This window comes from Anthonomus grandis, chromosome 9 (genome assembly GCF_022605725.1).
Source record: "Anthonomus grandis grandis chromosome 9, icAntGran1.3, whole genome shotgun sequence".
Taxonomy (NCBI): Eukaryota; Metazoa; Arthropoda; class Insecta; order Coleoptera; family Curculionidae; genus Anthonomus; species Anthonomus grandis.
In genome coordinates, this window is record NC_065554.1 from 14659543 (window position 1) to 14682222 (window position 22680).

A 22680-nucleotide genomic window follows, 5' to 3' on the forward strand; every position below is an offset into this window, starting at 1 on the left:
TCAACAGAGCTGTCTGTCATCTGTCAATGTGAAGAGCAAAACCAGCTGAGTGCTTATATTTGGTTAGTTTGTTTACTAGTTTAAGTCGGTTTAAATTTTACATAATAATGTCGGTAAAGAAAGATCTTTTACAGCTCTTAAGGCCGTATTATTTAGTTAATATAATTCTTAGTTTATCATACATTGTTATTAAAAGAATTCCAGGCGTTTGCAACTATATATTTAACACAGACAACTGTGAATTTGAAGGGGTAAGTGGCATCACATTTTCTTTTTGGTGGATATTATTTAATTAACTCTAATTTCTTGAATTAAATTGTAGAGGGAAACGGAAATACTATTTTTCCTACTTATTGTAATCGTAATGCGAACAAGAAAAACAGGAAGTGTTAGCATGATCAGCTATTTATCATCCAGTTTTATATACACAAAAATTGCTAACCTTATATTGTGGTTTAATGCAGATTATAAAATGGGCATTGTTTATGGAATTCTATTTATATGTAAGAGACTTGTGTTAATCCAATGAAGCTTAATAAAAGTTGACTAAAAATGTTTTATAGTGGGTGCTTTATTAGTTCCTGAGCCAGCCTACTCAGGTCCAAATAATGTGATCTACTTCAAAGGGGAAAGTGATTTAACTGAGGAGGTTTCCAATAAGACAACTTGGCTGGTGGCCTTTTACACTGCTTGGAATCCAACTTGTGTTAATTTAGCCCCTGTGTTTGCTAAATTAAGTACAAGTTATGGTAAGCAAAGCCTAAAATAAATATTGTAAGTACTAAAGAAGTCGTTTTTAGCTCTGGACAATTTAAAATTTGGAAAAATTGATATTGGGAGGTATCCAGAGGCTGGCAAAAAGTATCATGTTAGTGACAGCAGTATGAGTAAACAGTTACCAACTATTATCTTGTTCCAAGAAGGTACAGTTCAATATCTTTAGTTATTCATTATGTGGGTATTTTTCACCAAATTTTGACATTTTATGGGCACTTGATAAAATGAAATTAGTAAAAATATATTTTTTCTTTCAAAAAGTTCAAAATTAATCTTAAGGATGGTTAATTAGTCTTCCATATTCAGATTATTTATTGGTATTCAAAAAGCTTACACAAGTCAATAGAAAAATCTTAATATACAATTGTTCTCTCAAAGATTACTAATTACTTAAAGAGAAAACTATAATATCATAAAATAAAATGATAAAATCTTACAGATAATTATACCTATTTTATTTACAGTCATTTGACTAAAATTTGTCACAAAATCAATTGATTTAATAATCGAACAGAGATCAACAATTCTGATATGTATTCACTTAAATTTTACTTTTGCAAATGATTTTAAAATATACTTTGTAGTTGGTATTACAGATGATTGTGTTTGTTTAAAAAATAATTTGAATACTGTGGTGGACTGATGTAACACAAATTGCCTTACTATTAATATTTAAAGTGTTGTGAAATGTCTCTTACTCTGAATAGGAATCTTATATCATATACCTATAGCACTATTAGGAATTGAGAAAAAGAGAGAGACTTGGGTTTGATAATGGACTGTTATATTGTCTTCACAGATCACATTGTTAATATGGTAAATGAGGCACATAAAACAATGGGCTTTATCATTAGATCTACCAAAGGTTTTAATGTTGAGTGTTGTCTGAAAGTTTTTGATAATTTGATATTACCAAAACTGAAATATGGTAGTATTAGATGGGTACCTCAATATGAGTGTATGGATTAAAACTATAAAATGTGAACATCGAAAATAAGTTTTTATAATACATGTTTTATAAAAAAATTAGATATTACCTTGGATATTATACTTTTAAGGAGAATTGACACATTGTCCTTAGAAAACTGGTGAATTAAAACTTGTCTTGTTTTTATGTATAGAGTATTAACAAATAAAATTCAAGTAACAAACAAAAAATAACTCTCCAGAACTTCTTTCAGTACTCCCTTTCTTTTGTAAAGGGAAAAAGACTTTCCACCTGGAATTTCCAAAAACCAATAATTTTAAGATTTCACTGGTTAAAAAATGTGTAACTATTTTAATACTTTTGCTAGTGATTTTGACTTGGATATAATTAGTTTGACTACCTTTGTAAAATCACTTGAGGATAGGCTTTTTGCCTCCTTGAATCAGACTAGTAGGTAGTGGAGTAGTATATATATTTGACACTTATTAGTTTATGTAAATTGTTTTTATTAATGTCATGGGTTAACCTATTTTGTTCTTGTTCTAAGTTAATATATATTAAAGATGTTATAGTTAGTGTCTGTCAGTGGCCTCTGGCTGTTGATACTGTTATGATAAATAAATAAATGATTTTTAATACAATTTGTAATTAAAAACATTAAATAAAAAAGGGAAGCATTTTTTGAATTGTACATAATTACCTTTATATTATACTCTAGGGTGTCACTTATATTCTTATTACAAAAATTATTAGAATTTTTCAATCACATTTCAGTCCACCCCAGCTTTATCTTTTTAATTACTTTTTGAATTTTCTAGCTCCTTGACGTTCTTAAGTAGTTAATTTTTCTCTGAAAAAGGTCCATTTTGTCGCGTGTCTTCCGGTAAACGTCATAACAAGGATTTGTACAAGAGAAAATTTTCGTAAAAGCGTCTCACAATTTCGTTAAAATTTTAATGAAAATGAACCAAAAAATGTCAGGGAAAAGTATCTTAGGTATGTTAGGGTGATTATATATTTAGTTAAAAAATTTACAATTAACTTTATCATCTCTATTTTTTGTGGAATATGTTCCCATCTCCTGGCCATCTCCAAAATATTAATCCTCACTTCTTACCTCTTTACCATTTTACTTTATCAAAAACAGAAATAACTAGGGCAGTGAATCTTTGATTTTTCCATAAAACCAGGGCAAAATGTCCAATAGCAATTTGATAATGACAGCATTTCTTGTCAATTTCCTTGTGCATTTCAGTAGAAGAAGGCACAGATATTGTCCATTCCACACAGTTCATTGTTATCTACTATATTAATTTTTATAAGCTGTGGGGGTTTTGTGTTTAGTGCAAGTATTGCTCTGATGATTTAAACAATATCTGACATAATCCATTATAATTTTTTGCACTGGAAAGTGTTCTAAGCAAGAACCAAGGAGACAACAACACTGTTAAAAGCTGGGTCGAGCCAATCGGAGTGAGATATACTTCTGACCAAACGTGCCGACGTGGCTACTTTCTGAACCTAGTTATCCTTCATTTTTGGGTACGCACGCTTAGCGTACAGACCAGTCTTCTTACATGTAGTCTTCTTCGTAAGAACAAAATCTGGCGCACCTTCTGTATACCTCAGAATGTGGGAATAGTTTTTAATTTCTGAATAAATTCTTATATCAGAAACTTATGTCAAGAAACTTTTTCAAAAACTTTTTCACTTAGTTTGACTTGTTCTTCTATTTTAATTTTGAACTTTGTAATCTCTGCGTACAGAATAGTTCGCCGCTTACGCATTCAACCTCTATAATAATACATAAATATCAATATCTAATTGCTTTATCTTTCAATGATTCAAATTTTGTCAGTTGTCTGGTAAGATTTGGGGTTTTCCGTCTATGTTTATATTTATTTTTATGACTAGGTTCAGAATTTTAAAATCGCCCTGAGGAAGCAAATATATTTTGCGAAACGTGGGCCATTTAAGTTAAACTGGACTTTTATTTCTCTGATCCCGAAAGCCAAAATCTTACCAGATAACTGATCAATATCTAACTTAGTAAAATGAATAAAGAAAAATTAGAAAAACAATTTTATAAAAAGTTACATGTATATGTATATTGGCTTCTACCCTCTAAAGAATATAAGTTTAAAATTGATTTAATTTGAGAACAATTTATATCATTACAAGGAATACCTATTCAACTTAAGACCAATCCTTTTCAAAGCATAAAATGGCTGCCAAATGCAGGATACCTATTATAAAACTGAACTGACTAGGGCACAGTAAAAATCCTTCATTACAAAATTATTCTCAAGTTCCTGTAAGGTTCGAAAAACGAAACCTTATAATCATATTGCTCTATAGGACATGTAATCAATATGCTGAGGAAAAGTAAGTTCAAAATCAAAATAAATCCCCAAATCCTTAACAAGACACTGACGTTCCTAGTATTGCTAATTGAAAGTAAATGGATTCTTCTTACGACTGAAGGATATTACTTTACATTTATTGATATTCAAAATTAATCTATTTTTATTGCACCACAGCAAAAAGCCATTACGATTAGTTTGCAGCCACTTGTTATCCGACTTTATGACTCTAAACATGTTTACATTATCTGAAAAAACCAGAAATGTGGCAGAAAATACAGATTCAATATTGATGAAACAATCAAAAAGGAATGTTTCATCAATCAGAGAGATACCCACCTGATGTAATCACAACTTCGAAAGAGATAGAGTTTTTTTTTATTTTATCTGCTTGTATAAAAGAAAGCCAACAGATCACAAAAAATGTCGGAAAATTTCATGACAAATAAGGCAAGACCACCTTTGTCAATGGTTTTCGGGAAATCGGTATAAATTGAATCAACCTGGCACCTATTTTCCAAAGCTTGCAACAAGGCCTGTTCATAACACAAAAGGTTGATAATGGCGGATCGACCCTTCATGAAGCCATGTTACTCAACTACAATAACATGCTTAAGCAACGGAAGCAACTCTTATCAGCCACTAATGCCAGTTCAAACATTTTCGAGATGAATGATGTCTTTGATATAGAGCGATAATTCTCAATATTTGACCTATTTCCATCTTTGAAATATGGTGTAACATAGTTTTTTTCCAAAATTCTGGAAAAATTCCCCTATTTAATGGTTAAAAATATTACATAAAACTTGGGCAAGCACTAATTTACACGACTACAAGAAAACCACAGGGATGCCATTTGGGTCAGCACCCAGACTCGGCTTTAACTCGCTCAACCTATTAAAAACGTCAGTAACAAAAACGTGGAGTACACTCAGACTTACAGATTTTTCACAAGGGGGATCATCTGGGGAATTTTGGGAACTTTGACTCTGAGGAAGCACCAATGCAACATGTTGGTTGGAAAATGTTTCCAATGGATCACTTGACTCAATATCATTAAAATAATAGTTTAAGGATACTCAGCATTTCTCCATTTTGAATTGACATACCTATGAAATGATCTCTTTTTCAGTTTTTCTACTTTTAATATCTCCCAAAGAATTTCAATGCGAAAACCATGATGTCTCTTTACCTTGGCTTCTCAAGTCAGAAAATAGAATGTAATCATCCATGGATGATGACAGCTTATTGGTTTTATGTGCTTCTTTCTTTTTCAGGATTATATCCTTCAAATCATGCAACATCCATTTAGCAAATTTAGGGGTTTTGTAACGGGCAACAGGTGTACCAAATCAAAATTCAAATGCTTTCTTTCTGTCATGTAGTCCTTTAGTAAGTTTTGCGGACCATTTCGAAAAAGCATTTCCTCTAACCGATCAAACATAAGAGCATGTAATACGGTGTCAAACGCTTTGGACAGATCCATAACAACAGCTTTTAAATTTCCTTTGAAAATGTTGATTGATTCTATTTAGAAATTCAAAAACTGCATTCTCGGTGCTTTTACCTTCCCTAAAGCCAAACTGTTTAGAATAAAGTATTTTTTTTCTCTACAAAATTTACGATTCTTTGTTTTAAACATTTTTCGAATATTTTCGCAAAATTGTTAATAACTGATATAGGTCTATAATTTGTTAATAAATTTTTTATCTCCGCTTTTATGAACTGGTGTTACCACTGTCGCATTAAACTCTGAAGGAATTTTATATGTGGAAAACGATAGATTTATTAAATAAAGTAAGGGTTTAAGAATTGTTTGGATTTCCAATTTAAAAGCCGGCTAATAACCGACCACTAAGACAATTTCTTATAGGCCAACTTTAACCCTAACTAAAACATAATTCATTATACTTCTGGGAAACCATCATACGATTATTAAACGTGTCTGGGATTTATTTTTGGCTATTAAGAGGGGTAAAAGAGAAGTCAGTTGCTCTTCGCCTTTCATAATATTGGTTACGTCTCTCGTTCTTATTTTTTTCATTCTTCCTGAAATCGGTTGACTCTCGATCTCCGTTATTTCCTTAAATATCCAGTATTAATATAATTAGTAAACATTTTAAGTGAAAAAGTGTTTTATTGGTCCTTCATTGGGAAAATATAAGATTTGAGAGTTTGGGGCATTTGTATAAGGAAAAACTTAATAGTAATCAGAACCAGCAGTATATCGAAGGTGGATTCGCTAATTTGGGATTAAATTAGCCACAATTGAACCAGCGACCATTCATTTTGGTCCAAACGATCCGGATTATTAAGTTTTTACTGGGATTCTTACACTTATACTATCGTGACCAGGAAGGAGTTTTGGGAATTTGGAAAACTACTGGGACAAGCTAACGAAGTGATTGGGATTTGGATTTACTTCAAGGCTTTGGGATTTGCAGACTTACCGCTGATAGTTGAGGGCAAAGCTGAGGGAATTTGCAGCAAGAGTTCGACGAGCAACTCCGAGACATTGGAATTGGGAACTTTTCACTCCAGAGCGCTGGACAAAGGGACTTACAAGGTCAGATCTTTCAGATTTATTTTATATTTTACGTCGATTATCGTACTCTGTTGCAAGTGTAGTGAATTGACTTAGAAGAAAAGTGTAAAATTTTTGATTCAATTTTCTTTGTAAATTTGATGTACTCTTACAGGGTGGATCTAATTAGTTTTTGAAAAAGAATTTTAATAAACACAAAGGGTTTTAATTGTTTGTGGTTAAATGTAAAGCTGAATTTATAGCTAGTTATTACATAGGGTTGTTTAAAATAACAGTTCTAAATTTAGAATAATTTCTAAGGTATAAAGCTTTATTTTAATTAAATAAAGATTAGGTCTGGGATTAAGATTTACTACTACAAATGTATATTGGTACTGTTTAAAAGGTTATTACGTTATTTAAAGTTGAAACAGATTTTAGTTGTTAAATTTAGTTTCTTTGGTGTATTAAAAATTAAGTATGGAAGAAAACAAAAAGGAACGTAGAAAGCTAAAGAGTAGTATCACTAGGATTGAAAACTATGTTAACAATAATGAGAGTAATTTAGATATTAATATTAATGAATTTGTCATTAGGGAATCGCATTTACAAAAGGCTTTCGAGTCATATGATAATGTTCAATCATTAATTGAAAATGAGGACGACCTAGAGTCAGCGGATAGGGAAATTATAGAGACACAATATTTTAGAGCTTGGGCTAAAATTAAAACAATAATTCAAAATAGAAGTCGGGTAGCTACAACGGTGAACTTCCAACAGTCTCAACCCTCCACTTCTATATCGGGTAGTGATTCTCAGAGTAGAGTAAGGTTGCCGAATATAAATGCACCTACATTTTCTGGCAAATATGAAGATTGGAAATCTTTTTATGATCTTTTCACTGCATTAATACATGATAATATTCAGTTGACCAATGTCCAAAGGTTTATGTATTTAAAGGGTGCACTGTCACAAGAAGCGTTGAATTTAATTGACAACATTTCTATAACAAATGAAAATTATACAGTGGCATTGGAAATTTTAAAGAAAAGGTATGATAATAATTTATTTATTATAAACTCACATGTAAAAGGGTTAATGGATATTCCACAAATAATAAGAGGTCAAGGGGATCAAATAAGATCATTTCTCACAAAGGTTAGACAACATTTAAATTCACTCAAAGCTTTAAATTTACCAGTGAATTCTTGGGACATCTTACTTGTGTACGTTTTAAGTCAAAAATTAGATTTTCAAACTAGGCGTGCTTTTGAATTAGAAAGGGATATTACAGTGTTGCCAACAGTAAACGAATTTCTTGAGTTCTTAGAGAAACGTTGTATGGCATTAGAAAATATTACGGAGACTGATAAAAACTTTAAAAGTTTTAAAGGGCAGTATACAGTTAAAAGGGAGAAATCTTCAACATTTGTAAGCACACAGCACACTAAAAAACAAAACTGTTTATTTTGCAATCGGGAAGGGCACTCATTAAATAAATGTTTTAAGTTTAAAGGAGCTAGTCTTGTTCAAAAAAGAGAATTTATACAGCAACAAAAACTGTGCTATAATTGTTTAGGTACTAATCATACAGTAATACATTGTAAATCTTTAGGGTGCAATTTTTGTAAAAGAAAGCATAATTCACTTTTACATGATGACAATATTAAGGGCAATGTGCAAGGGGGAAATGTCTTAGGTTTTAGTTCTAACAATGAAAAAGGTAATCTCTCACAAAGTAATCAGGAGCGTTTTCCACTGAATACTATTCAAGAAAATAATCACCAGGGTCAAGGAGTTATGCATACTCAAAATGTAAAAGACAATGATCAGATTTATTCAAGTACAAATGGTACAACTTCTTCTTCAGTTATTCAAAGAACACTGCATACTCAGGGATTTAAGTCACAAATATTATTAGCAACTGCAATTGTTGAAATATGCACAGGCAATGGTAAGATAATTAAAGCTCGGGCTATTCTTGATTCAGGTTCTCAGTCTAGTTTTATATCATCTAAACTTTTAAGAGAATTAGAGGTTCAACCATATAAACAGCATTTAACGATAGGGGGTATAGGAACTAGTATCGCTCATGTAAATGATATGGCGGACATTCAGATTAAAACAAGGTATTCTAATAATAGAAGTATTAAAATGAGCTGTTATATTTTAAATACAGTAACATGCCCTTTACCGCATGTCAATATAGATATAGACAAATTTAATATTCCTGGGCATATAAAATTAGCTGATCCGTATTTTTATAAAACTTCAGAGATAGACATGTTAATTGCAGCTGATATATATTTTGATGTTCTCTTACCAGGACTAATAAAATTGGGTGTTGGATTGCCTGTTTTACAAGAGACTCAGTTAGGGTGGTTGGTTTGTGGTACTGCTCCAGCTAAGTCAAGGGATTATTTTAATTCATGTCATTTTCAAGTTGCACTTTTAGGGCAATCGTTGGGTACTGAAAATATCAACACAACTATGCTAAAATTTTGGCAATTGGAAGAAGTTTCAAATAAAAAAATTTTATCCTTAGATGATAGACATTGCGAACAGATCTTTTTAGATACTGTGAAGATTTTGGATAATGGACAGTATCAAGTAGATTTGCTATTGCGTAGCGATAATGATATTCATAGGTTGGGTAATTCTTTAACTACGTCAATTAAAAGATTTTATTCTCTTGAACAGAAGTTTTTAAAGTATCCAGAGATCTTTTATGAATATAAGAAATTTATTGAGGAGTATATTTTATTGGGACATGCACGTTATGTAGAATATGATTTTAAACAAAATTTAGATCAAAATGGGGTACAAAGAAATTTTTTACCGCATCATTGCGTAATACGGGAATCAAATGTATCCACAAAACTTAGGGTTGTTTTTGATGCTTCGGCAAAGACATCAACAGGGGTTTCATTGAATGAAATAATGCTTAAAGGATTTACAACTCAACCAGAGTTATTTGATATTTTGTGTAGATTTAGAACTTTCAGCTATGTAATAATAGCTGATATAAAAAAAATGTACAGGATGGTGAGGATTAATCCTCAGCAATGCTATTTGCAAAATATTATTTGGAGAGACGATCGAAATAATAATTTTAAATGTATTGAACTTCAAACTGTTACTTATGGCACCAACTGTGCTCCATATCTGGCTACTCGTTGTTTGAGTAAGTTGGCTACTGATAAGGCCATGGAGTTTCCATTAGCATCCAAGGCTCTTTTGCAGCAGTGCTACGTAGATGATATTTTAGGAGGAGCTAATTCAAGGGAAGAAGCCAAGGAGTTGTTGACTCAACTTACAGAATTGTTAGGATCTGCGGGATTTTATTTACATAAGTTTTCATCTAACGACTCATCACTACTACTTTCAGATTTAAGTGATTCTAAAAACGAAATAGAATTTCAAGATGAGAGTGTATCGAATAAAATTTTAGGCTTATCATGGTCTCCTTTTAAAGACTCTTTTAAAATTTTAGCTCCCGTTGAGATAAAAAACATGAAATATACTAAAAGAATAGTCTTATCACAAATTGCGCAAATGTTTGATCCATTAGGGCTGGTAGGGCCAGTAGTGTTGTTGGCAAAAATCTTAATGCAACAAATCTGGATAAGCAAAATAGATTGGGACGATGAACTTCCAGCACATTTGTTGGAAAAATGGCAAGGTCTTTCTGATACTCTTCCAGATTTAGTCAAATTGCAAATTCCTCGTTACTTATTTTTGGGTTCAGGAACATTGACAAATATAGAAATTCACGGGTTTTGCGATTCTTCTATGGCAGCTTATGGTGCTTGCATTTATATTAAGGGCATCTCTAAAGATGGGAAGATAAGTTGTAATTTGATTTGCTCAAAATCTAGAGTTGCACCTTTAAAATCAGTATCGTTGCCGCGACTAGAACTATGCGGGGCTTTACTCTTATCAAGACTACTTAACAGAGTCTTAGAAATTTTCGGGATGGAGCCAAAAAGGGTCATCTTATGGACAGACTCAAATATTGTTTTGTGTTGGTTAAAGGATACTCCTTCACGTTGGACTACATTCGTGGCTAATCGTGTTTCTGAGATCCAGGAACTAACCATTAACTATGAATGGAGACACATTAAGTCTGAGGACAATCCAGCAGATTATATATCACGTGGAGTTTATCCAAGAGATTTGCTTTTGTGTGAAAAATGGTGGAATGGGCCGTCATTTCTTCGCGAAAATAAGGAATTGCCAGTTATTAAGCAAATACAAAATTCATTCGCATCATTACATGAAGAAAAAAAAGTGAGTTTAGTTCAAACTTGTTCACAAATTGTTATTGATTGGAAAAGATATTCTAGTTTTTCTTTTTTACAAAGAACTGTAAGTGTTTGCTTTAGATTCTTTAATAATTGTAAAAATGTTAATAAGCAAATAGGTCCGTTAACAGTTGAAGAGTTAGACATTTCTCTTAGAACTATCATTAGATTAGTTCAAATGGAAAGATTTGCTCAGGAAATTCATTATTTAAAAACTTCTAAAGGTGTTGATCAAACAGAAGAAAGACAAAATTTAATATTGAAAAACAGCACTATTAAATGTTTAAATCCTTTTATTGATATCGATGGCTTATTAAAGGTCAATGGGCGTCTTGCAAATGCAACAGTTAGTTATAGTCAAAGATTTCCTATTATTTTACCATCTAAACATCATGTTACTAGGCTTATTATATTGTTTGAGCACAAAAAACTACTGCATGCGGGAGCTCAAACAGTTTTGTCGAACTTAAGATTGCGATATTGGCCAATAAATGGATTAACTGAAGTTAAAACAGTCATAAAGGGGTGCGTTATTTGTTACAGGTTCAAGGCTAAGGTTTCAAGTCAGTTAATGGGTAGTTTACCGTCGGATAGGGTTTCAATTTCACGTCCATTTTTAAAGGTAGGAATTGATGTTGGAGGTCCTTTCTTTATTAAGCAGACAAGGGTTCGCAAAGCAGCGATTTCAAAGGCATATATAGCATTATTTGTATGTATGGCTACGAAAGCTATACATCTTGAATTGGTTTCAAGTCTATCCACTGACGCATTTTTACTAACATTTAAAAGATTTATTTCACGACGGGGCTTACCAGGTACTGTTTATAGCGATAACGGCACTAACTTTCAGGGAGCGAAAAATCAATTAAGCGAAGTTCATGAATTTTTCAAATTAACTTCAAATTTAGACACAATTAAACATTTTTTATCCACAAAGGAAATAGAGTGGAAATTTATACCGCCTAGCAGTCCTCATTGGGGTGGCTTATGGGAGGCTGGAATAAAATCGACAAAAACCATTCTTCGCAAAATTGTAGGGGAAACTCAATTAACATTTGAAGAGTTTTCCACTGTCTTGGCTCAGATAGAAGCCATTTTAAATTCAAGGCCTTTGTGCCCAGTCTCAAATGATCCGAACGATTTTAATGTACTAACACCATCTCATTTTTTAATAGGGGAACCACTGACTAGTTATCCCGAAAGGAACCTAATTAATGTACCTGAAAATAGGTTAAGTTTTTGGCAGAAATGCACTAAGTTACAGCAGGCCTTCTGGAAACGGTGGTCAACTGAATACTTAAATCGGCTACAAAACCGTCCAAAATGGTTCGTTGCATCTAATAATATTAAAGTTAATTCAATCGTTTTGATTAAAGAAGATAATTTACCACCATTAAAATGGAATTTAGCTCGTATTCTGGAGGTATTTCCAGGAAATGATGGTAAGGTTCGTGTAGCAAAGATTAAAACAAAGAACGGTGTATTTATAAGGCCCATTACCAAAATGTGTCCGCTTCCTTACAACATGAGTTGAGGACTTCGCCTCAAGGGGGGGAGGATGTTTGGATTTCCAATTTAAAAGCCGGCTAATAACCGACCACTAAGACAATTTCTTATAGGCCAACTTTAACCCTAACTAAAACATAATTCATTATACTTCTGGGAAACCATCATACGATTATTAAACGTGTCTGGGATTTATTTTTGGCTATTAAGAGGGGTAAAAGAGAAGTCAGTTGCTCTTCGCCTTTCATAATATTGGTTACGTCTCTCGTTCTTATTTTTTTCATTCTTCCTGAAATCGGTTGACTCTCGATCTCCGTTATTTCCTTAAATATCCAGTATTAATATAATTAGTAAACATTTTAAGTGAAAAAGTGTTTTATTGGTCCTTCATTGGGAAAATATAAGATTTGAGAGTTTGGGGCATTTGTATAAGGAAAAACTTAATAGTAATCAGAACCAGCAGTATATCGAAGGTGGATTCGCTAATTTGGGATTAAATTAGCCACAATTGAACCAGCGACCATTCAAGAATATTATGATGTATATTTTTTATTAGTGAAGAGGTAATTTGATCTATACCAGGTGCTGAATCATTTTTTAACGAGCTAAGTTTTTAAGTTCGTAATTGTTGACAGGAGTCAAAAATAAAGTATCGCTCAATGCAAATGTACTATTGGATTTCGGAATTCAATTCTGTAATTCTCTCCCTGCCTCTATAAAAAAGTCATTAAATTTATTACTAAGCGAGTGTTCATTCGTTAACAATATAATATATGATATGCATTTGAGGATTTTATTTTTGAATTTATTTCGTTTAAAGAATTCCAAATTTGTTTATAATCATTTTTTGAATTAATAACTGTTTGTTTATAATAGTTGTTTTTAGCTGCTTTTATAAGTTTAGTAACAGTATGTTTATATTCTGCTGATGCCCTTTTAGAGAAGTGCTTTTTACGTTCTCTTTTCATGAAATCTCGTTTAGCAATACTACAAATTAGATCCTTAGTTATCCAAGATTTTTTTTTAAGTTTATAATATATTTCTTTGTATTTAAATCTATACCGGGTGGTGCGTCGCCGAGCGGAACATAGGAAAACCCATGTAAATTTTAAGGGGGTCAATTATTGGCTTCCCTGTACATTTTATAGAAAAAATGTAAGATAACTTTTTAAAGAGACCAATCTGGAAAACCCTTGTGCAAAGTTTTAAAAAATTTTAGTAAGCTAATCTTAAATGATTCAATTAAATGTAATTGCAAAATTAGCAAATTTTCGGTTCAGGTAAAACCAAACAGACAGTAAAATGTATAAAATCCAGTAAAATGAATATTGTCACTGACGTGAGGAAAAGTGTCAATAAATCAGTGACAGTCGATATTTGAAAACAAGTATGAATTATTCAATCGACGAAAAAATAGCCACAATTAAGTGGCATTATGCGGGAAACAGTTTTAGAGCAGTATCTGAAATGTTCCAGTTTATTTCCCCACCCATTCCGTAAAAAAAAAAATTTCTTGTATTCGACTGTACATCAGATTTGACAAAGCCTTATAACAAATTGTTTGCTGGTGACTCGGGTCTGGTTTTACCTGAACCGAAAATTTGGTAATTTTGCAATTACATTTAATTAAATAATTCAAGATTCGCTTATTTAAATTTTTTGAAACTTTGCACGAGGGTTGGTCTCTTCAAAAAGTTATCTTACATTTTTTCTCTAAAATGTACAGGGAAGCCAATAGTTGACCCCCTTAAAATTTACATGGGATTTCCTACGTTCCGCTCGGCGACACACTACCCGGTATAAGACAGTACTTTTTTTAAGTGTATATGCTTCTATATTTTGACTGTCAAGAACATCATTCCAAGATCCATTTTCTAATAATTTATTGAGCTTTTCATAGTTAATTCTGGACACTGTTGTTTCATTATATAAATTATTTTTTTTATTTTCTATCATCTCATCTATTGATTATGCTATTGTGTAATGATCAGTTAGAGAATTCTTTAATATAATTGATTATATATGATTTTTTTGTAATATAAACATTATCTATCTTAATAAAAATATGATCAATAGCTGTGGCTGTTTCAGTTGTTTCCCTAGTAGGTTTATTAATGAAGGATAAAAAACCAAATTAGGTAAAATTATTCATATACTCAATAACTTTGAGGTTATTTTCATCTAAGATATTTATATTTACTCTCTTTATATTAAGTCTCATTATCCCTATCTGCTAACAATTCTGTTTTAAGGTCTTCCAGAAATATATCAAGATCTGTAGAAAATGGTCTATAAACACCAACGATATTTAGATTGTTTTCTATGCTTGAAACTCGTTTTTATAATATTTATCTCCAACAGTTTTATGATTTTGCTACTTGCATGAACACACCATCATTTTTGTTAAACTGACTCATTATAGAACATGTCAAAATTTGGTATATTATACCTGGAAATATTTTTAATTGTAAATGTTTCTTACAGAACCAAAACATCAATATTGTCAGTATTTATTATGTCTAAAAAAATAATTTCAATGAAATTCTGTTGAATACTTCTGATATTTAAATCCAGGGTATTTAATTGATTCTTACCACAAAGAATATTACTTTTTTCCATTATTATGGTGTATAGATGTCAATAATAGAATGCAAAATTTGAAGTTTAGACAGAACCACATTGACATGACAGTAATAGAAAATTTCAATTTACACTTGAAACAAAAATGTTTCTTTAAAAGTCGCATGTGGAAAAATTAAATGTGTTTTATACTTTTTTAATTAAACAAAAAAATATCTGATTGAGTTGACTTTTCTGAGTTATTGCAATATCTAAAAATTCAGTACAAATTAGACGATTATCTTTTCAAATTTAGACCATCGATGTATTCTCAGTCACTTCTATTTATTCAGCCATACATATTGTGTCTGAATAAAATGGATAGTAACCAAAAAATTCTAATTAATATACTTATTTTAGGAAAAGAAGTTACGAGAAGACCAATGGCAGATGCAAAAGGAAAACTAATAAAATTCATGTTCTCTGAAGAAAATTTAAAGATGGCCTTTGGTTTAAACAACTTGTATGAAACAGCAAAAAAAGAAACGAAGTCGGAAAACATTAGTAATTCCAAAAAAAATAAATAATTATAAAAATGCAATCTTTATTACCGTTGAGATTGAGGATAGAATAAAATGTTTGTTTGTGACACAATGAGCACTCGAAAAAAAAAATTTCTTAAAATAAGCTTTCTTAGGATATTTGAGCTTGAAAATATGTTTGATTTAGGATTTATAATTTTTTAAGTAATTAGTCCCATTGTAGGTAATATTTGTGTTCAGTGTTTCATTGATTTATAAAAGTTGCATTTAAAAAATTGTAGAGCTGGTACTATACTATAGAATCTCTATATAGATAGAAGTGAATTGTTACAAAATGAATAAATTATTCAACCAGTTAGTTTTTCGAATGTACAGCTAGATTTTTCTTAAAAAATGTGTACTCATGTCAACCATTTTGTTTGTTTATTTGACATATGCGTCAGAATAGTCTTCGAATAAGGATTGTTTTTGCAAGTTTGATATTGTATCTAGTCCTTTATAAGTTTAAGCAAGTCTTAATATTTACAAGTGTTTAAATAAGTTTGATTAAAATAAAATTAAAAAAAAACATTCATTTATTTAGTCACTCAATATACAAACAATAAAGCCAACCTTAACATACATAACTTAATGAGTAACAACTAACACTTTGGACTTATCCTATTCTTGTTGCAATTTTTTACAGATTTGAATATCACAGTCCAAAAATTTACTCAGAGTCACTATCCTTGGCAAAGATCCTTTTATTTATTGGATGGAAAGTGACATCATAAGATCTTTTAAATATAAGTCTGGCCTTTTTTGTTTTTGGACTTTCCGGACTTCTTTGTACCACATCCATATTAGAATCAACAAAGTTATTTTCATCCTCTTCTTCCAAAACGAATTTCTTGGGACCCTTACTAGCACATTTTTTATCTTCAAGCCAGCTTAAACTATTATCTTTTGTTGGCATTATATTTGAATGGTTTTTATCCCTATCTGGATTTTTTCTCATTTCATGATCCATTTCAGCTTCAAAATCCTCCCAGTTTTCATTTGTTAAAGCTACTAAATCTTCATGAGTTATATTATTTTGTATCCCATTCATTTGAACCTATAACATATGAATGCTCAAAAAACCATTTAAATAATATTAATAAAGCTACCTGTGATACTTTAGCTCCAAGAGATGTAGTAGCAATTGTTGACTGTCCCTCCATGTATGGATTTACTGTGGCAACTATGAAAATCACCTCAAATGTAGGGTTTTTCATAGAAATTGAAAGTGGGCTGGAGAAATAAAAAATCTGTTGATGTTACATAATCTTTAGGTTTTTATCTTAAGACATACCGGCCTCCTTTATCAAAATCAATCCCAATATTTATGTTGAAAGCATCAGCAAAACTTATGGCTGTCCTAAATGGCTTCAGTGGAAAGTTTATGGTGGTTTCCTCACTTATTCGAAATAAAGAAAACTCTGAACTTCTCAAGTTTACTTGACTCCTAACAGATTTTGGTTTATGTGGGGAACCTATTTGATTGAACATACATTTTGTATGATTATTTTGGCTGACAGGATTGGCTGCTATTCATAAACTTACCTGCACAATAGTTTCTAGCCACTAATTTATTTTTGGTGACGTCAAAAGAAATATCATCATCTGAATTACTAAATAAGCTTAAGAGGTTATTATAGAAGTTGCTGGGGGCACTAATACTGTTAGTTTGTATTCCCGAGTAATCATCTATGGTTGAGATTTCTGGATCCAACAGTCTCAAGATGTGAATCATTGTGATATCGTCTGCCTTATATTTTACTTTGAAATGGATTGAGTCACTTAGAGAGGCGTACTCAATTTTTATAAAATCAAGCTAAAAAGAGATAATTATCACAATACATCACTAATGTGTAAATTTTGAGATTTAGGATAAAGCGCCTACTATTCCCGAATTCGTTAAGCAATTTTGCTGTTCAATTCTGTGAAAAACTGATTTTTTGCTATATTTTCCAGTATATATCTCATATCATTTAATTACGGAAAAGAGTAAGAAAAATTGAGTATATGAAATAGTATTTTCTAAATTTAAATTTATTTCAACAAAATAGGTAACTAAGCGAAAAGTCATCACAAAATTGATAGATTTCGATTATTACCAACTAATGTTTTTGTCTTCATCTATACTTTTCATATTAAGATTCGTTTAATTATATTATCTTTTTTATTTTAATTCGGGCTCGAAAATTATCAAAATTAGACAGGGAAGTACCTCAGGAAATCTATTAAAAAACTACTGCATCGTCGTCATCTCAAAGAATTAAAATGTGTTTTGCTGGTAATTTCCAATCACAGCCCTAGAAAAAGTAAAGTGAGTATCATAAAGACGCTTCATTAGATTATTCGCAATATATTTAATTTATTCGCAAATAGATTGGACAGTGAAGTTTTACAATGAAACCTAATTTCTGTGCAGTGAATGTATATATATTGGCTATTTTAAAATATAATTTTCAGAAAGCCCTATTGAGTTATAATATTCGTTACAGTTCTTTTTTGAGTTTGCCCAGAACATGCGAAAAATAATTTTCCAATCATTCTCAAACATAGTAAGAAATAGGTTTGCATATACAACAGGTTTAAATCATTCATGCTTCTGAACAAAGAAAGATTCCTACTTAATCAGATCCAAAATAATGAAGATTTTTATTTATGTATGCAACATGTTTTGTTAAAAGTTTTTTTCAGAATCAATAGAAAGCTATAGCCTTTTATTTTTTTATTATACTTATAAGTTATAGCTACAGCATAATGTGTATAACTTGGTGTTTTTTTTATTGGAACATCATTTTAATATTTTCTGTAAAATTAATGTTGATATTAACCATATAATAAATATGTGTCATAGAGTAATTTTTTCTGCTAATAAAAAGCATATCACAAATGACTAACTGAGTTACTTGAATTAAAGTTTTCAGACTGGTCAGAGCTCTTGATGTTAATTCACCAAAGTTATGCATAAAGTACTAATCAGTAAAATAAAAGCCAAATGGCACTGGAAAGTTTTTGACTATTTTACTAAATTTTTCACAGCTATTCATGTTATGTAATTCTGATAGTATTTTATTTGTTTTGAGTTTTGGTTAATGTAGAAGATTCAACAATCTGGGCTTGCAGTTGAGCTGGAGTGCAGATTGTCCCTGTACTTTAAAAACACATTGGCAGTAGGTTATGCAGTTACAGTTCAGTATTCCTATTAAATCCTGTGTTATGAGTTTAGCAAACCAATGTTCTCCAAAAATTTTCGTCTTATTTGATAATATTTATATATAGACCCTAAATAAACTTTAGAAATCAGGTAAATTATATCAAGAAATTGTGTTAGTGAGGACAAATTTCGAATGTATCTGGATTGAGATAATTTGAAAAGGCCATATTATGATCCTGCGTAAAAAATTTTTACACTGTATTTACTTGATTTAAAATTTATGCTAAAGTCTGTACCAATATTATTTATTGATATTGGTACAGACTTCAGCATGAAATGAAAATTTTTGTTCAAATAGGGCTTATGTTATTCTGGTTTTGGTTTAGTTTGTGGTTGTTTTATGGCGCTGCAACGAGGCAATTTGCCAGCACAATTTGGAGACTCGGGAAAACCGTCGGGTATGTACCCTGTTTCCCGAATCGTAAACTTTCACAAAATTTAATTCTTAAATGCACGTTATAGAAAACGGCATGGGGTAGGAAAGGAATCTGAAGGATAGGAAAGGAAAATGAACGACCACGTGTTGACTGGGTGAAGGATGACGCGGAAGTGTTATGTTATTCATTTTTGTGGGCAATGCACTCATAACCTAAGAATTTTTGATTACACCTGGTGTGGGTTACCAGCAGAATTGTTGGGATATTTTATTTCTAAATGAAAAATAATAACTTATCCTTTAAAGCCCATATCACTTATCGCAATTTAGTTTTGACAGTCTTTTTATTTCTCTTGGTCTTTCAGAATACAAAGTATTATAGACAAGTCTAGAATAATAGTTACTACAGAATAAAGTCAACTAAATTTAAAATTTTAAGATAGTACTGATACACTATGGGTAAAATAGTAAAAACACTACACTTACGTACATTTTAAAATAAAGCAAAAATATAAAAATAATACAAAATACAAAGAAGTCAAAATCCCTAATGATAATCATTTTTGCAAAAATTGACAAAAGGGACACAGGTCAAAAACTCTCAGAACCTGAAAATGAAAATTCCTATGCACAAATCATCAACTATTTATAATATCCAGCAGAGAGTTGCATTTTTTACATTTTAAATAGTTTTGTTTTTTAATATGGAAACAATAGTCGATGTGAGTCAGGTGAAAATTGTTATCTGACATTGATCAATAAAAAGCTTGTGTCCCTGACATGACATTTTTTTTAATGGTGCAAGTGTGTTCTTAAGTTCTGATACTATAATGTTATTATAATTTAATGTATTTATGTTCAATTATTATAATGTTTAATGTTCCAGTAACTCAAAATTAGAGTGCAGTTGGCATAAAGATTGTCCTAAGACAGCTCTAGAGTTTTCCTACATTATTAAACAAAAAACATAAAGATGTGACTATTTCTTCTTTATTATTTGCAGTGTTTGTATGTATTTTAGTCATTTCCATTTTTTTAACCCTGCAAGCATATTACATAGACCATATATTTTATTGCAATGTTTTCTGTGCATAGGAAATTTTACTTGATGGGCATGAAATCATACCATTTATTAACTTAAAGATAAAGCAAAGATTATACACGATCCTCTATTTGTCAAGTCAAAAGTATGTATAATTTGAATCTTAAATATATCCCTGGATCTATCCTAAGCTCCAGGCAATAATAGACTTCTGTTTAAATAATAATGTACAAATAGCTCATTCATCTGCAAAGCTGTTTTCACTATATATTTTCAGAAGAATTTTACATGATTTTCGGTAGTATTAGTAGGATAGTAGATTTGTGTAGTATAAACACAAATATGATAGAATGGTATATGTATAGATTGGTTATATTATTAAGATTCAGGATTATAAAATATATAAGTAGGACACTTCACCTTAGTTGTTAGGAATATTTTATATCACCTTTTTTTCCAAATTTGTTCCTTTAAATAAGGGTAGCAAAGTCTTCATATGAATTTTACAGCCAATAGCAGAATTTTCATTAAACTCTTTCTCTTTTACACTATATACCGAGAAGAAGCTCTCCAAGAAGTGGAACTGCCCACACACTGTTTTTGATTGATTGAAAGTTAAAAGAGTAAATTTTTCAGATTTTGCTTCTATAAACAGTTCATCCCCTATTTTCGCTAGGGCTTGTAAAGCCCTCGCAAGCACTAAAATGTAATATTAAGTATAAATTATTGTGAAACACACAAGGTAATTTACCAAAACTACTCGGCTTATATTTACCTTTAACATTTAGTCCAGGAATTATGCAGTTCATATTGACTAAAACTATTTTTCACAATAATTTTAGCAATGAATATATAATAAACAAAAAATTAAAAAAAAAACATTAAATGTTTACATTTTGCAGTTTACTTTTGACTTTTGACTGACTTCGGCCCGCGAATTTAGGCACTGTTGCCAAGTGATTATATTAATGTTACTGCTGTAATATAAATTTTAATTTAAATAAACATTTAAATATTTTCTGCAAGCACATCTAAAATGTTCAATATTTCTTGGTTCATTAATTAAAACCAAAGAACCATCAACCAATATAACCTTACACAGTTTACACCTTACACAGTTCCAAGATACTGAAAATGGAAAAAATTGCATGCGAATCCCCCAAGTTGGCAACACACTATTTTTAAGGTTATATCTCTCATTTTCAGAAAGCAGTTTTGATGTTTTTTATATAATCTATCCAAGAAGACTAGAGCGAGGAAAGATATCTCTTATTCTTAATCAAGTTTATTGAAGAGTGTAGATCTTCTGAATGCCTTTGGAACACGAAATCGTCTACATGCAAAAATATGCAAATGCGGCAAGACTCACTGCACAAAATTGTGGAAGCAATTTTGAACAAAAACAAAATGCGAAATTTACGATCAACTTAATATCAGGAGAAAAGAAAAATAGAAAAATCAAAAACATCTGGCAGTGGTTCTGATAACGTTTACCTACCCAGTCTAAAATGGTATACTGTGATGAACGCTTTGCTAAAAGACGTAGATAACGTGAGAAATATTTCCTATTTTATACTAGATTTTTTATTTTATTTTAGATTATACTAGTTTCTTGTTGTATACTACATTACACTTTTCAAAAATATTTCTTGCTTCTAAATTAATATTCTTAAATTCAATGGATCATTCTGTTTTGCCACAAAACGCCACCTTCATTTACAAAGTAGGTTGTAAGTCTTTCCCTCACCATTCGAGCCTGTCTTGACGAGTGGTTGCTATCTAGTCGGTCAATACTCAGCAACATAAGTTGTTACGTCTCCTGGATCCGGATATGACATCTCCGCTATTTACATCTTCATAATCTACTGGCAGTACCACCTTTAGCATAAAATTTTAATCGTTCTTCTTAATTTTGAGTAAACAGTAACACAAAATTTATTTTATTGTAGTCAGTTTGGCGTGACAATACCACTAATTAGTGATGTAAAATTCTCGAGCACGTAATTTAAAAGAATGTTCCCTGAGCACGAACGAGCATGAACGAGAATATACAAGCATAAGCGAAAAAACTTGAGAATTTATGTTTGGGATGTGGTAAAGTATTCAAAAACTTATTTTTCATGATTTTTTTCTCAAAATGCTCAAAATTCTCAAAATGCCTAGAAAAAATCTCAATATTCTCCTAATGCTTTGTAAAATACCGACACTGAATTATTATTCTAACTTTATAAAAACCTTAACATCATAATATTCATAAATCCGGATAGAATAAGAATATTCATCATAAATAACCAAATATTATATCTAAAGGGGTTTTTAAAGAATATACAAGAATTTATGTTACCGATCAGGTTTGATATTATATTCTTAAAAACTGAGCATAGTTTGTGTGCTATGCTATGTGAATACAAATACAACGTAGGTAAAGTAACATGAAAATAACATAAGAGACGTTTTATGATGTAAGAAGGAAAAAGTAACTCGAAAAAAAGCTTTATATAAAAAAATAAAC

At 31.0% G+C, this 22680-nt stretch overlaps 2 protein-coding genes across 2 annotated transcripts; one reads left to right on the top strand and one right to left on the bottom strand.

Annotated features, from left to right (window-relative positions):
• Positions 1-3: 3 nt before the first annotated feature.
• LOC126740134 (thioredoxin-related transmembrane protein 2 homolog) lies at positions 4-15648 on the top strand. Its single transcript, XM_050446051.1, has 5 exons — positions 4-251; positions 323-503; positions 564-749; positions 801-923; positions 15382-15648. Exons 1-5 carry the CDS (start codon positions 108-110, stop codon positions 15546-15548), a joined length of 801 nt encoding a protein of 266 aa, XP_050302008.1. The 5' UTR covers positions 4-107; the 3' UTR covers positions 15549-15648.
• Positions 15649-16060: 412 nt separating this feature from the next.
• Positions 16061-21235, bottom strand: LOC126740133 (cell cycle checkpoint control protein RAD9A). Its single transcript, XM_050446050.1, has 6 exons — positions 20944-21235; positions 20617-20867; positions 17088-17358; positions 16837-17017; positions 16652-16775; positions 16061-16599 (listed from the first exon to the last, which is right to left on the bottom strand). Exons 1-6 carry the CDS (start codon positions 20975-20977, stop codon positions 16213-16215), a joined length of 1248 nt encoding a protein of 415 aa, XP_050302007.1. The 5' UTR covers positions 20978-21235; the 3' UTR covers positions 16061-16212.
• Between the last annotated feature and the right edge of the window lie 1445 nt (positions 21236-22680).